This window comes from Athene cunicularia, assembly GCF_003259725.1.
Source record: "Athene cunicularia isolate RWA chromosome 2 unlocalized genomic scaffold, athCun1 chr2_part1, whole genome shotgun sequence".
NCBI classification, from domain to species: domain Eukaryota; kingdom Metazoa; phylum Chordata; class Aves; order Strigiformes; family Strigidae; genus Athene; species Athene cunicularia.
In genome coordinates this window covers 64,290,675-64,305,994 of record NW_020799095.1, presented here as the reverse complement: position 1 = coordinate 64,305,994, position 15,320 = coordinate 64,290,675, and the positions used below count along the sequence as shown (strand labels likewise).

Sequence of the window (15,320 nt, the reverse complement as noted above, 5' to 3'; positions counted from 1 at the left end):
AAAATATACGTTAGCTGTTCCCCATATAATTGGGTGTAAAGCACACTCATATTCTGCACTCATGATTGCCATAGCTTATGCACAATAAGTTACCTGGGGCCCTTTGGACAAGAAAGTCTAGGAAATAAGAATGAATGATAACTGAGCAAGAACAAGCAGGAGAATAAAAAAAGTCAAATAAACAAACTACTCTTGGCTGTCTAATCTGAAGGTGCAGTACAACTGCAGTGGTAGTTCTCCAGGCTGTGTCCATGTTTCCCTTTTGGAGGCTGGCAGCCCAGTTTGCTTGGCAGACAATGTTTTTTTTTTAACTGAAGCTGTCATCATACAGTGTTTACATTGCCCCGGGGAATTTCTGAGCACTGCAACCTCAAAAATAACAATGTTCCTGAAAATGGGGGGACGGGGATTCCTGTGGTGAAGCTGCAAATACCACAGGGGAAAAAACTTCCCTTTATTCATGTTTTTTCTCAGAAATGAGCATACAGTCCCCAACCCCCATCATATCCTTTTTTGGCATCCTTGTTAAAACAGGAGTTTCCAATGACGCTGTGGGTTAGCAGAGGGATGGATCTGCACTTGCTACCAGTGAATAAGGCAGGAGCTTAGTCCTCAAAGTGAAAGAAATAGATAGAGGGGGAGGTTTGCAATAAAGGTCTCTGTTTAGCACCAGCTAAGCTGAGCTGTTAAACAGAGCATGGGAGCCACAAAGACGTATGGTGAGTCCTGCGTGGTGTAAGAGATGCGTCCAGGCTGCTTCTGGTACACACAATAGCAGCAGTTTTACTACTGCCACAAACTCATGAACTATGAAATGAAGACTAACGTCATGAAGGAAAATACCAAATGTCTATGTAACATATTTTTTTTTTTTTACATTTTCTTTCCCTTTGGTGCAAACTATACTGAAGGCAGTTCATCTCTCTGCCAATTCCTATGTGTGCAAACAAGGTCCAGTGCCTCTTGTCTCCCCACAGTTTGCAGCTGTCCAGGAGCAGGCATCCCCTTTGCAAATGACAAGGTTCAGATCATAGAATCACAGAATGGTTTTGGTTGGAAGGGACCTTACAGATCATCCGGTTCCAACCCCCCTGCCATGGGCAGGGGACACCTTCCACTAGCCCAGGTTGCTCAAAGCCCCGTCCAACCTGGCCTTGAACACTGCCAGGGAGGGGGCAGCCACAGATTCTCTGGGCAAACTGTTCCAATGTCTCACCACCTTCACATTAAAGAATTTCTTCCTTATATCCAATCGAAATTTGCCCTCTTTCAGTTTAAAACTATTGCCCCTTGTCCTATCCCTACACTCTCTGACTGAGAGTCTGTCCTGGTTTGAGTCCAGAGGGCAACTGAGCACCATGCAGCTCACTCACTCCTTCCTTCACATCACTGGCAATGAGAAAAATGAGTCAAAAGACTCAGGAATCAAGATAAGGACAGGGAGGGGTTGCTCACCCATTTAACAGCCACAGGCAAAAGGCAGGCTTCTCAGGGGAAGAAAAAATTACTTTAATTCAAACACAAACAAAACCAACCCTTCACAGTCAGAATGGGACAGTGAAAAGTGTTACCATATCTTAAAACACCTGGCCCCACACCTCCCTTCTTCCAGGGCTGTTTTGTTCCTGATATTCCTACCTTCTCCCCAGAGGCACAGGGGCATGGACAGGGGGTGCAGTCAGTCCGCCAATTCTTCCTCCAAGATGTGTGAGGGAGCATTCTTCTGCATTCTACCCCTTGCTCTACGTGACATCCCTCTCAAGGGAGACAATCCTCACAAACTTTCTACATCATGAGTCCTCCCCGTGGGATGAATTTTTCTCGAGATACTCTGCCATGAGTCACCCCCACATGTTGCAGTCCTCCCAGCACTAAACTACAACAGCAGAGGGGCTTCTTCTCCCGATAGAGTCCTGGCCTAGTGCAGCCACCTGCTCCTGTGTGGGGTCCTTCACGGGATGCAGGCAAATCTCTGCTCCTCTGGTGACCTCCATGGTGGCAGGGGGGGAAGGCCCTGCCATCTCACCACAGGATACAGGGGGTATCTCTGCTCCAGTGCATCTCCTCCCCTTCCTCCTCCTTCCTTCCATTTGTGGAAGGAAGTGCAACTCAGTATTTAAATAGGTGTCCTCCTAACTCCTCGTCAAAGTCCCAATGCCCTCTCAGGTTTCCCTTCTTAAATATGTTATTGCAAAGATGTGGCCACCATCGATAACTGGCCTATCCTTGGCCAGAGGTGGGTCCGACTTGCAGCCAGAGGAGCTTTGGAGAAGCTTCTTACAGGGGGCCACTGCTGTAGCACCTCCCCTGCTACCAAAAACCCTGCCACACGAACCCAGCACAGAGTCCCTCCCTATCTTCACTGTAGGCCCCCTTTAAGTACTGGAAGGTTGCTATAAGGTCTCTCAAGAGCCTTTTCTTCAGACTGAACAACCCCAGCTCTCTCAGCATGTCCTCATAAGGAAGGTGCTCCAGCCCCTCAATCATCTTCATGGCCTCCTCTGGACCCACTCGAGCAGGTCCATGTCCTTCTTAGGCTGGGGGCCCCAGAGCTGGACATGATACTCCAAGATATATCACAAGATGATATCTCACAAGGTGATATCTCACAAGAGTGGAGTAGAGAGGGAGAATCTCCTCCCTCAACCTGCTGACCACACTTCTCTTGATGCAGCCCAGGGTACGGTTGGTTTTCTGGGCTGCAAGTACACATTGCTGGCTTGTAGTCATTTTCCACTATTACACCCAAATCCTCTGCAGTGCTGTTCTCAATTCACTCATTGCCCAGCCTGTATTTGTGCTTGGGATTGCCTCGGCCCATGTGCAGGACCTTGCAATTGGCCTTGTTGAACTTCATGAGATTCACACAAGCCCACTTCTCAAGCCTGTCCAGGTCCCTTGGATGACATCCCTTCCCTCCAGTGTGTTGATCGCACCACACAGCTGGGTGTCATTGGCAAACTTGCTGAGGGTGCACTCAGTCCCAATGTCCGGGTCACCAACAAAGATGTTAAACAGCACTTGTCCCGATACTGACCCCTGAGGAATGCCACTCATCACCCCTCTCCACTTGGACATGGAGTCATTGACAACAGCTCCTTGAGGGCGACCATCCAGCCAATTCCTTATCCACTGCATGGTCCATCCGTCAAATACATGTCTTATTTAGAGACAAGGATGTCATGCAGGACAGTGTCAAATGCTTTGCACAAGTCCGGGTAGCTGACATCAGTTGCTCTTCCCTTATTCACCAGCACTGTAACCCTGTTGTAGAAGGCCACCAAATTCATCAGACATGATTTTCCCTTAGTGAAGCCATGTATTTGTTGCTCTGCCCTGAGCCCCTGGGGTTGGACTAGGTGATCCTTAAAGGTCCCTTCTGACCCAAACCCCATTCTGTAGTTCTGTGTCTTGCACATTGGTTAGCTGGATTTGACTAACTCCACTGAGCTCTGATTGGTTACTGATTTACAGCCAGACGAACTAGTTTATATGAACCATGTTGTATCACAAAATATCTGAGCTGGTAAAAAACCAAAAACCTAAGAGCTATTAAATATTGTGTCTTAGGCCTGAAACATATATGCATATATTTTAAAATCTCAAATTCTCCTGACTCTAATATCCCATCTTAGACTTACTGAACCATGTAGGATCTGTTTTGTTTTCCAACCCCTGTCTGGAACTGGAAGTGGGAGAAACTTGACTGTGATTGGAATAATGGCTATTGGCAAAATATATAGCTTTTAAGCTGTAAGATGAAGAAATACTACGTTTCAGTGCTCATGGCCTGAGACTGGATTTAGAGACATGATCAGTGCTGAAAGTTTCACTTTCAGAGTATCACTTTTAATGTTTGTGTTCAGTGTGAGGCAAGTGGTGGCAGTAGAAATTTACACAAGTCTCTGCCACTGCTCTTGAAATTTCGCATGGTGCATTCAGGTTGCACAGTGCTTCAGCTTTCTTGTCCAAACTGTGGGGCCACAACCCTTCTTAGAGGATTCATTAGCAGCTGTGGATGCTGTTACAACCTGGACTGAGAGCCCAGGGAGTCGTAAAGGTTTTGTGATTCCCTCTGGTTAAATTAAAATGAAACAACATCAAATGACTGGTTAAAAAGTTTTACTTGCATAGAAACAACTTAAACTTGGAAAAGGATAGTAAAGGATGTTGCCGCTTATTGATGAATCTATAAAAAAGAAATGAAAAGAAGTTAAAGAAAAGGAAAGGAAAAAAAGAAAGTCAAAGAATCTGGATCACCACCCTAGGTTCCAGCATTGTCTCAGGTCTGGTAATCTTGAGTGGTGGGTTTGCACCCAGCAACATTTTCTGTCACCTTTTAAGTTCCTCTTATCAGCTGATTTGCATACTAGATGAGGAGAGGTGGGTTTTCCACAAACTCATTAGCATGAGACGTGAGAAAAGGTGGAGCATGGGTTCTGCGCATGCACTGGTGTGGGATGGGGTGCATCAACCTTTTCATCCAATTTGAGTTGGTGGTCGTGATCTTCCCCTGCTGCCTTTACCTTTCGCTCAGTTAACACCAGTTTTCTCTGCCTTCAGGCTTCTTGGGCAATCATCCAGCCTTTGGCTCCTTCTGGGGCAGGTGTTCTCCTTCAAGGGTTTAGTCACTAGCAAGGCCTTGTTTGTCAAAGTATCAAACTTACACAATAGAACCAATGTTTAGCGTCCTCCTTAGAAGATCTTCCCGGTTGGCTCAGTGGGATTTCTGGTGCAGTCAGGATCGCTGCTGGGGGTGGGCTGTGTGCCAGTCAGTGAGCCACTGCACTATATATTACCCGTTTGGACTTACTATTGTTACTGTTGGTTTATTACTGTTACTATTTTTTTTTTTAATTCAAGCTATGAATTTTAGGTTTTTTGTCCCTCCCCTGTTTCACCAGGGAAGAGGGGCAGAAGTAAATGACTGGCCACGTCGTGACTGGCTTCCAGCCGAGTTCCAACCACAACAGGTGGAAATCCTGGGGGAACATCTAGTGAATGCATTCAAAGCAGACCTTGTGCAAGCTATTCAAATAGTGCTCCCTGAAAATGCCATTAGAGTGACTTCATTTTTTTAAGTGAAAATGATACATAGCTTCTGCAGTGGAGGAATTCATGTGGCTCAGAAGGTGAAGGGCCTGTCTTCAGTGTATCTCATACCCTTGCTGGGTTTCAAGCCTGTGTCTCCCAGGTGAATGCACCAAGCACGATCGGGCACTAGGTTTTAGTATAGGCTGAGTGGGAAAAACGCCCACCCTCCTTTTGAAGCCATTACTTGAATGAATGCAGCCAATGACACAAGAAGGGAACTCAAGGACTGATAACTTAGCAGTTCAATAACTGCACTGTAGATGACTTCTGTATAAGAGTACTGCCACCTACACAGCTCCAAGATTCTTTTGCATTACTCCCTCACTTGACTGCTACAGTTTGGAAATAGGGTCCAGCTTCTCCATACACTTACTGCCAGTTTTAAACATGCTGGAAAAGCACTACTGAAGGACCTCTATTGCATACCCTGATGGGTGTCTTTTCTTGTGCAACGCCTCGTGATGCAGCTAGCTTTTGGCACGGCACTTGTTGCAGCCTGCAACCTTGCAGCACCAACTGTGCTTCTACCCCTACTCACAGGCCTGACAGTGCCTTTCCCAAGAGACCCCCACTGCAGCCTGCTCTGTTACCCATCACTTCTCTCCCCCAAAATCTATCAGCACAAAGCAGCCCCAAACATAGGCCAGCAATGACCAGTCCTGACTTTTCCACAGCCTCAGCCTGCTGAGTGAGAAATTATCATACTAAATGGTAGAGTGGTGACTACTGAGGGGAAAGGCTTTCTCAATCCAAAGTTTCATATGGGGCAAAGTCTTCCAAATAATATTTTCAGATTAATGCAATTATCATGGGATATCTATATGGGGGCTTAGCTGCATTTTGCTCAATGGAGTCAGCTGCTGGTCTTCTGTGAGAAATGCGATATACTGCCTGGAGCACTGCCAGGCACAGTGCCTGTTGGCCTAAAATAAACACAGTACTCAGACCACAACCAGGTTCAAGACCCCAGGGGGAAACATTGTGAAAAAGCTGGCTGCTGCTTGTCAGAACAGCTTCCAGGCTCAAAAGATGAGTAAGTGCGTGCTTTGGCAAGGTGTTGCCCGTTTCCTTATTCATGAATGGTGATGAATATGAAGTATCTTGAAAGACATATCCAGAGGCATTTGGTGTATCTCCTGTGCCCCCAGATAGGAGCAATTCCACCTTGCTGCCTTTTTTGCTTGTTGTTTTCTACAAGCCATCCAGAGATGCAGACTGACAGTGACTGTGGAGCTCAACAAAAGCCTCATGAGCCCCACATACATTTCAAGCCAAAACCATTGATGGCTCAAGTTCCCCACACAATTCTGCTGAAACATGTGGGCTAGGCCTAGGGGATAGGAAACCAGGTCCATAGCTGGACTACAGAAACATATATTCACAGCTGAGCATCTCAGCTGAAAGTGCCCTCATTGCAATATCTAACTCTCTGTGGTGTCGTGGGGAAAATCCATGTCCAGCCTTGCAGGGGCAAGAAGCACCAGTCTGAGTGAAGGAACTGCTCCAGCTCAATGGTCTTCCCTGCACATAACCATCAGTGATGGCGGTACTCCTAAGTGGGGCTGGTGGTGTCTTCACTTCACCTCCTCTTGCCTTTTTCCTGCATAAGATCAGTAGAAAACATCTTGTTCCCTAAAATTCTTGCCATATGGGAGAATCTTGGTGTCAGGATCTGTTTCCAAAGCTGTTTAACTGGGACTACCGCCCTCTGGACCAGGTCCTGTAGCATGTGGTTAGGCCTGCCACCTCCTGATCCACAGGCTGGGGGATGCTCAAAACTCAGCTTGGGATGTGCTGCTGAAGGCCACCATATGCTCCTTCCACTCTTTGGCTTTTGTTGACACAGGAAGAAAAACTTGCTGAGATCCCTGAGACAGACAAAGTGCCTGTGCTGAGACAGCCTCAGCTAAGCGTAGCCCTGTTCTGCTGATTAAGGATACCAGTTAAACTCAGACACCAGAGTGACAAGAGTAGACATATTTTACTAGTGATAACAGTGTAATACAGAAAACATGCAGTAAGAAAAAGCAGAATAGTGCACTTAAAGCAGCAAACAGCAAAAAACAGGGTAATGCATCAAATCATTACTACACGAGAGAGAGAATGGAGATTAAGCAAAATACATCACCACTTGCTTATATTATCATCACCCAGACCCGCAGTGGCTGGGGAGCCCCGGTTACAGCGAGGGTTTGTAGAGCCTGTCCCGGCAAGTGGGAAATCCTATACAGTGAGTCTACCCATAGATGAGGCACCCAAAGTCACTGTGAGCGGGTCCAGCCTTATATACCAGAGATCGACAAGCCGGAATAGCTGGGACCTTTGTTTTGAGCGGAAAATTTCTGGTTCCATTCTCCTGTTGGATTCTACCCAAAGCCTGGCCAGGGCTCAGGGGGGAAAACCAAGGAAGTTTCTAACAAGGCCAGATATGCGGGTTCTCAGCCTTGAACAAGGCTAAACAAGGGAAGTTGGATACATTCTCTCCTCAGTACTGATTGTATTTTGTCTAAGCTGCATCTCTCACTAGCGAGTTTACGTACTTTGTTAATGATTACATAACAAGTTAGCAGCTTCGGCTTGGGGCCTCTTGTTCAGGCTGCAGTACTTCAATGCTTTAGCACTTTTTACATCAGAATAGGTGGTTTGTTATATGTACAATACCTACTAGCACAATGTTTTTCAGTTATAAAATATACAGGATTCATCTATAGGTCAACTCTGGCTTGGGCCAGTTGTCCAAGCCTTAGCTCTTCAAGCCCTCAGGCAGAGAAACTACTGGGGCACAGTCTGGATCATTGCACCTTTCTGGAAAGGTGTGGGTTAAAGACAAAATAACATGTCATGTTTATGGGCTTAGCTCTATCATCTGCTGCAGGACTGTCAAGGCTCCCCACAAGACAGAGGTTATGAGATGCACATAAGTACTTCAGGGAGAGGGAGGGGTACCTCTCTGAATGCTGTGTATCAGACTCTTATTTCCTGATTTGGTTCTGTTTCACTCTTGCTGTTCCTGTATGTTTTCTGCAGCTGTTTATCACATCTGAGATGATTCACCAGAGCGAGCCAGTGAGATGCAGCATCATCATCAGGGTGCCTCCTCTCTGGGAGGGGAAAAAGGTATTTCCTTTTTTCCCTACTTGTTTCAGAGAGTGAAAACCAGAAGAAACAGGGCTTGTGTCTCCCACTTTACTGTGGGACCTTAAAAGCCATTCTCCTGGTACTCTCTCTGTTTCACTTTCATTTCCCCAGGCACGCTTCATCTTCAGAAATAAACTGGACAGGCAGCCAGAAAACACAGTGGTTGGTTTCCGTTTAAGACGAGGGACGACACTGCACTCCATCAGCAAAGAAGCTGTCAGAGTCAGCTCTTCCCGGGAGAAGGTAACTTGCTCAGCTTTAGCTTTTCTCAGGGTAGTGATAGCACTGGAAACAGAAGCTAGGTGGGGGTAATGTGTGTTGCAGCCATACACAAAGGCAGGCTGCGGTATTTCTGCTTACAGGGCTGACTTCTACATTTGATGGATGTGAAAGTCCCCAGATGGAGGAAGTATGTAACCAAATTCTTGGCTCGAGTGAACAAGCTCACTCAACAGCAGGAGGGAATTTGGTAATTCCCTTAAAAGGCAAAGGAGATAAATGGCAAGTCAGTTATCTTAGAAGTGCTGCAACATGTATGAACTCGCTACCTCAAATTCAGGAGGCAGAGGAAGGCCTTTCCGTGTTGTTGTTTGGCTATGTCTTGGCAATCCAATTTGCTGGTCTCTCTGTTGGTTGTTTTCATGCAGTGATGTTCTTCATATTTTACACAATATACAAACAAACAAAAAAAAGGTTTCATACAATATACTTCAGTGAAACACAGAGTGTCTGAAGGTTGGCCAGTTCTTCTGAACCATGTAGCAGTTCTTGCACAAAATAGGATGTTGACCGTGTGACCGTATTTACACAGTGTACAGCCTTTAGAAAAAAAAAAAATTGAGGGCATGAATGTGAGTGTGGAGCTAGCTGGAGCAGACTGGGGAAGAGCAAGAGTATGACTAAAGGGGTGATTGCCCAGAGGTGATTGTTTGGGTCAGGATGTGGGATGCACTTCACTATGAAGTGCTAAGCATGGTCTGAAACCTGCTTCTGGGCGTGAGTCAGTGCTTGGGGCGCTGAGTTTCCTGAGAAAGGGCCTGCATTTCCAACTCTCTCCACACTGTGTCCTCTGACCATGGCAATGTTTGTGAGATGGATTACGCAGTTGTCCTGTTGTAGGCATTGGCCACACCACGATGGGCTCCCTCAGTGCAGCAAATGCCAAGTTCTGCCTGGACTTCTTCAAAGAGCTGAGAAAAGTGAAAATAAATGAAAATATCTTCTTCTCCCCACTGAGCATCTCAGCTGCCCTGAGCATGGTCCAGCTGGGTGCCAGAGGCAACACAGCTGAAGAGATGGAAAAGGTGAGTTTCTTTCCTTTTCCTGGGAACTGCTATTAGAGGCTTATATTTGGAAATGGAAAAGAGGCTTTCTGGCAGTCCGGGCCATGTTCTTCACAAGCAGCAAACTGAAAGAAGTGGCAGCTACAGGTGTCAAAGCTCTCCTTTCCAAACATGCTCATCTGACTTGCAGTGCCTGTGAGTATCTAGTGCAGTCTCAATGTGTTCTTTGTATCTCAATTAGTCTATTTAAATAGATTTATATTGCATTTATATCGCAGGTGCTTCATATTCATGAGTTGTTGAACATGACAAGTTTAGGAACCAAGAGCACCCCTGAAAAGGTGAGATAGTCTCTGAACTGTGTGATAACATTGAACTGTAGCATGAAGAAAAGCAGGGCAAGTCAAACTTACCTGCTAAATGGCAGCACTCCATCCAAAAACCTGGTGAGAGCAGAGATCTGCCCTGTTCTCATCAAAATCTGAAACCTATGTGCACATGCAGAAGAGACTCTGTTGCTTTGCTGTGTAAAGTGTTGCTAGATTTAAACAGGATGATCCTTTTTCAAAGTGGAAATTACAGGAGGGGAGGTAGGCAAGTGTGTGACTTTGGATGGTCAGGAAGCCCAGACGTGTTTGTGGGTCTTTGCATGCCCCTTGGCCCCACAAATGTATGTGGGGAGAGTGACCACTGTTTCAGCCTGAGGGTACATGGATGGAGCTCCAGGGGAGAATGACTTCCTAAAGAAAACTTTCCCCTTCTGCCTGCAGTATGGAGAAGCCGGAGGAGCCCCTTCTCAGTTCCAGGAGCTTCTGGTTGCCCTTGGCAAAGCTGGTGCTACATGTTCCCTCAGCATTGCCAATAGACTCTTTGGAGAAGAGACTTTTCAGTTCCTTCAGGTAGGTGAAAACTGTTTACAGGCTTTTTAGTGTTGAAAAACTTCTGTACTACATTTGGAACTCTGCTAAGGACATTAAATTGCATGTTTCTGTATTGCTGCTGTTGTCACAGAAAAGCAAATTCTCACGAAGGGATGAAATATAGAGTGAACAGAGTATAAAGAAAGCAATTTATGAGATTTAATAGGCTTTGTACAAAGTCAAGGTCTTCATTTCCTGAGGAGGAGATAATACTTTTGAAAGTCCTGGGTAGCAGTTTCCACCAAAATTATGTTTCTTCATGCTTTGATATAGATGGAATTGGCACCTTTCATCTACGCTTTTTAAAATGCTGCAGCACATTTGCATCTTTGAGAAGCAGTGTAGTGCAGAGCATTTCCACAGCAATTATCATTCCATACAAGGGAAATACAAGTTCTGCCTGGGCTGCACACTGGATCACAGGGAAAGAGTTCATGTTGTTCTTCTCTGCACACACAGCTATATATGAGACCTGACTTCAATGGCCTGATCCCAGAGCATTCTTTCTGCTCATTTGTGCTGTGCAAAATGTGGGATATGAAGTCCTTGCGTGTTATTTTTCATTTGCTGGCACTTTGAAGTGAACGGGGCTCCACACACAGTGAGCGGGAGGGAGCAGTGCCAGGGAGCAGCAGTGGGGAGGCTGCTCTGCAAGGACAGGGAAGGAGAGACCATTGGTGATGACCAGGCTGCCAGGGTTGAGCCCTGCCCTCCCCTACATCTATCTTGCTGAAATGGTTGTCGTGGTGAAAAAGCAAAACACTTTCTCACAAAGAACAGCAAGAGTAAAAGACAGTAGAGCTGGGACTCTCTTACATGAAAGATGTCCTAGGAAATGGTTGCTTCACACCTCTCTGTGCCCAGAATCCCTCCTGAAGAGTCACAGGACATTAATACTGTAATAAGTAGCTCCACACAGAGCTTTGGCCTACAGGTTAGCAACCTTTTCTTGGACTCCTATTTTTCCCTCTGGTCAAGTAGCTCCCCGACCACGATCATGAGAGCCAGCTCTCCTCCCTATTTTGCAGCAATACTTAGACTCCGCAAGGGATTTGTACCACGCAGAGCTGGAAGCAGTGGACTTCATTAATGCTGCTGAAGAGTCCAGAGGGAAGATGAATTCTTGGGTGGAAAAGCAAACTGGTGGTAAGGTCAAGGCCTGCAACAGGACCATGTGAGAAGTCAATACCTGGTGTATGAGTTTATTCCTTTTCCTGAGTCTAGCAACATTGAGAAACGCTATGGAGTGATTCATTTTGCTTGTGGCTACTGTAAAAGCAGCTTGTGACATAAGATGGCCCTGAGCTCCTGGGAGTTTTGACTCTGCTAAACCTGTGGATCAGTTCTTGCCATGAAAGGACATTTCTTCCAAGTGAGGAAGCAATGGGATCATCCTTAGTCAATGGTCAAAATAAAAGCATAATTCACCTTTGTTTGTTGTTTTAAAGGGAAAATTAAAGATCTGTTCCCTCCTGGCTCTATTGATAGCACAACAGTGCTAGCTCTGGTCAACGCTATACACTTCAAAGGGCAATGGGCTATAAAATTTGAGGACAAAAACACCAGGAAAATGCCTTTCAGACTGAACAAGGTACAGTTGGGGCAAGAGCTGTGGGGAGCAGGGGAAAGCGTGGAAAGTCTGAGTAACCTGTGCTTTGCTGTCTGCAGAGTAATTCTCTGCTTGGCTCAGGTGTGGGAGCCCAGTTTATCCAAGCCGAAAGCCTTCATCCTGAGAAATGAGAAAGCAACATCCTATTCCCGAGTGCCTCTGTGAAGGGGGTCATGTGAGGGCAAGCTTTGGTAGCTCCTTGGAGAGGCTGAGTTATAGAGGAGACTTTGCTGAGGACACATCAGCCTTTCCTGGGGGTTATAGTGGAAGTGGTATTAGAAGAGCAGTACAAACTACAGCACAGAGGACAAGAAGCCCTTAGAGCAACTGTTATGGCTTTCACTAAGCTTGAGCCTCTGCCAGTGCCCTCAGCAAAAATATACAGTGGTTTGAGGAGGGTTCATGGAAAATCAGCAAGAAATTTCAAGCAGGATGATCCCGTGGTGTTTATTGCTTGCTTTATTTTGCCTGTTTTTTTTTTCTGGCTATTGTTTCCTGTATTTTAGAGAGAGCACAGGAATGTACCAATGATGTGTCGGACAGGAAAATATAAATTAGCCAGGAGACAAGAAGACCATGTGACAGTGCTGGAGCTCCCGTACAATGGAGAAGAGCTCAGCATGTTCATTCTTCTGCCAGAAAACATCTGTGATGAGTCTACTGGCCTTGAACAGGTAACACTCTTACCTCTGTTCCTGGGCAGAAAAACTATCTGTCCATCCAGTACATAAACAAGATGCTTCCCAGCCATGCAGGCCAAGCTTGTATGTTCTATTGTTAGGGGTTTTCTCTTGCTTTCCATAGATGGAATGCTGTTACCTGCATAAAGATTAGACAGATTCATGGTTATATAGATCGCTTCAGGAGAGCAGAGAAAGACTGAGAAAACCTACTCAAAAGCAACACTTTGTAGTCTTTCCAAGGAAGTTAATGCCTATTTCAGTAAACAAAATGTAACACTAGCAAAGAGAACTTCTTCCTTGCAAAAGTATCAAGACATGATGCTGCATTGGTGTCTGGTAAAAATCTGAACAAGTGAGAATGATCCCTCTGAGAAGGCTGGATCTGAATTTGCCTGGTTTCACACTTGGCAGCTGTAGGGCACAGTTTCTGTCTTTATCACAAAAATCACAGGCTTTTCCTTACAGGAAAGTGGTGTTTTGAGCATTTTGATCTAGTTTCTCATGACCTTAATACCCTGTGTTTTCTCCTTGCAGCTAGAGAGTGCTATCACCTATGAGAAATTAGCAGAATGGACCAACATGGAGAATGTGTATCTGCAAGAAATTACAGTATACTTGCCCCGGTTCAGAATGAAGGAGAGCTATGAGCTCACAGCAGTACTGAAGGCTCTGGGGATGAGGGATGCCTTCATCCTTGAACAAGCTGATTTCTCTGGGATTTCAACAGAGCCTGGGCTGTTCCTCTCCAGGGTCATTCACAAGTCCTTTGTGGAAATTAACGAAGAAGGCACTGAGGCAGCTGCTGCTACAGGGATGATTGTGTTTGCGTCGTCCTTCCACATTCCTTATGAGTTCAGAACTGACCACCCATTCCTCTTCTTAATCAAACACAATCCAAGCAAGAACATTCTATTTTTTGGCCGATGTTGTTCCCCCTAAGGCTAGAGTAGGTTCTACTTCTTGTTTTCCCAAAGAGAGCACAATACTGTGGTAGAAAGGAGTAAGGCATAAACAACATGTTGCAAGTATCACTGGCATTTCCTGATATCCATAATCTTGATCCCAAGAAAAAACATGAAGCTGCTTTGGCAAGACTACTGGCAAAAATTATAATGGGTCTTTCCTGTTTAGAACTCTTTCCCAAATGAGAGGACAACTCTAATGGAGCTTACTTCATTTTTATTTCATTCTTAACCATAAAAACTCTCATTGGAGTTGGGTTGTCTAAACAGTTGGGTGAAGTGCTGTATATATAAGAAGTCCAGAATGATGCTTCCCCTCTTTAGCTGTATGGCAAGGCTAGTGGTGAGGCCAGCCTTCAGAAGCTGTTGCAGACCTTCCTCCCCAGCTGCCAGGTCCCAAGCCAGAGATAGCTCGGTCCTGAACTCCCCACTTTCCTCCCACATATCTCCAGCACCCCCAACTCCAGCATCTTAACACAACCATGAGGGGAGGATCTTGGCTGCCACGACGGTAGTGAAACCCACAGGTCATGTTCATCTCCTGAAGCTCCACACAGATATTGGGCATGGAGATATATAGCTGCATTTGTCCCTCACTCTTCTCATCAGGTACTCTCTCCAGCCCTTTCCTTTGGGAAGGACCTCTGAAGTGACAAGAGCCCTTCCCACAGGGATAGAGACACAAAAGCTATCCCTGGGCAGAGGTAAGCTGGTCTTCCTGTTCAGCACAGGGGATAGAAGTCCTCCTCTGGTGGGCTCTGGGGGGTTATGGTCTTTGCCTGACTGTGATCCAGCAGCAAGCTTTTGCAGTGTGATGCAGCAACTCCTGAGGGAGTGCAGGCTCATCAGTGTTGTGCCGTAAGGGGTCCCTAAGGTGCGCTAAGGTCACCAGAGCAGTCCCATTTCTCTGCTGTGCAAATCTAAGCCACAAACACCTTCACAATGATGCTAGCCATCTGTCTGATAAAGCCTGGGCAGGTTTCAGGGGGAACCCAAAAGCCCTGCAGTGACATGTTGTCTGACCACAAAAAGTGGACTGCACCTCCTTTGTCCTCAGCTGTGCCATGCTGGTGTGTTGTTTCTGGCAAAAGCTGAATATTGATTTCTTCCCATTTTTCTCTCCTGCTGCAAGCAGCATATGTAGACACATGGTCTGGCACATTGCATGCCATGAGTGTATGTGATTTTCCAAAGCTTAGTACATTTACAACAATGAACTATAACTTAGAAGTAAATTTAACTATAGTAATCCTGTTAAACTGTAGTAGTTTCCTGAACCATATAGTGTGGCAGCAATAAAGGTATTCAAAGCATTTAATTGGTTTGACTTTCTGAACCCTGATTTGAAAGATGCCTTAGGTACTCAATGCTTTTGAACATCTTGCCCTGTCTCTTGTCTCTTGCTGGTTGTATTTTATCCATGAACTAAAAGTATAATGAGGTGTAATTTACCACCACCAGGAACTCAAATGTCTTCCACCTGTATTTGTCTGATTTGCCATTCTGAAAATAACAATGGATGCTAAAGGTGGTTTGTTGTTGGGTTTTTGTTTTTGTTTTTTTAGTATCACTGGGAAATGTTTCAAAGAAAACTCTTCCCCAAAACTCTGGTGTTTATCATGTGCCTGAAA

General features: G+C 45.6%; 1 protein-coding gene across 2 annotated transcripts; it reads left to right on the top strand.

Moving 5' to 3' along the window:
- The first annotated feature begins 8,243 nt into the window (after window positions 1-8,243).
- On the top strand, window positions 8,244-14,994 carry LOC113476455 (leukocyte elastase inhibitor-like). Of its 2 annotated transcripts, none has more exons than XM_026842073.1 (8): window positions 8,244-8,475; window positions 9,352-9,536; window positions 9,794-9,856; window positions 10,286-10,414; window positions 11,464-11,581; window positions 11,884-12,026; window positions 12,551-12,718; window positions 13,262-14,994. In XM_026842073.1, the coding sequence occupies exons 2-8, from the start codon at window positions 9,369-9,371 to the stop codon at window positions 13,664-13,666; spliced, it is 1,194 nt and encodes a 397-aa protein (XP_026697874.1). In that variant the 5' UTR covers window positions 8,244-8,475; window positions 9,352-9,368; the 3' UTR covers window positions 13,667-14,994. The 2 variants fall into 2 exon arrangements, with proteins under 2 accessions (XP_026697874.1, XP_026697875.1); XM_026842074.1 differs by lacking the exon at window positions 13,262-14,994 and adding an exon at window positions 12,849-13,077.
- Window positions 14,995-15,320: the final 326 nt, after the last annotated feature.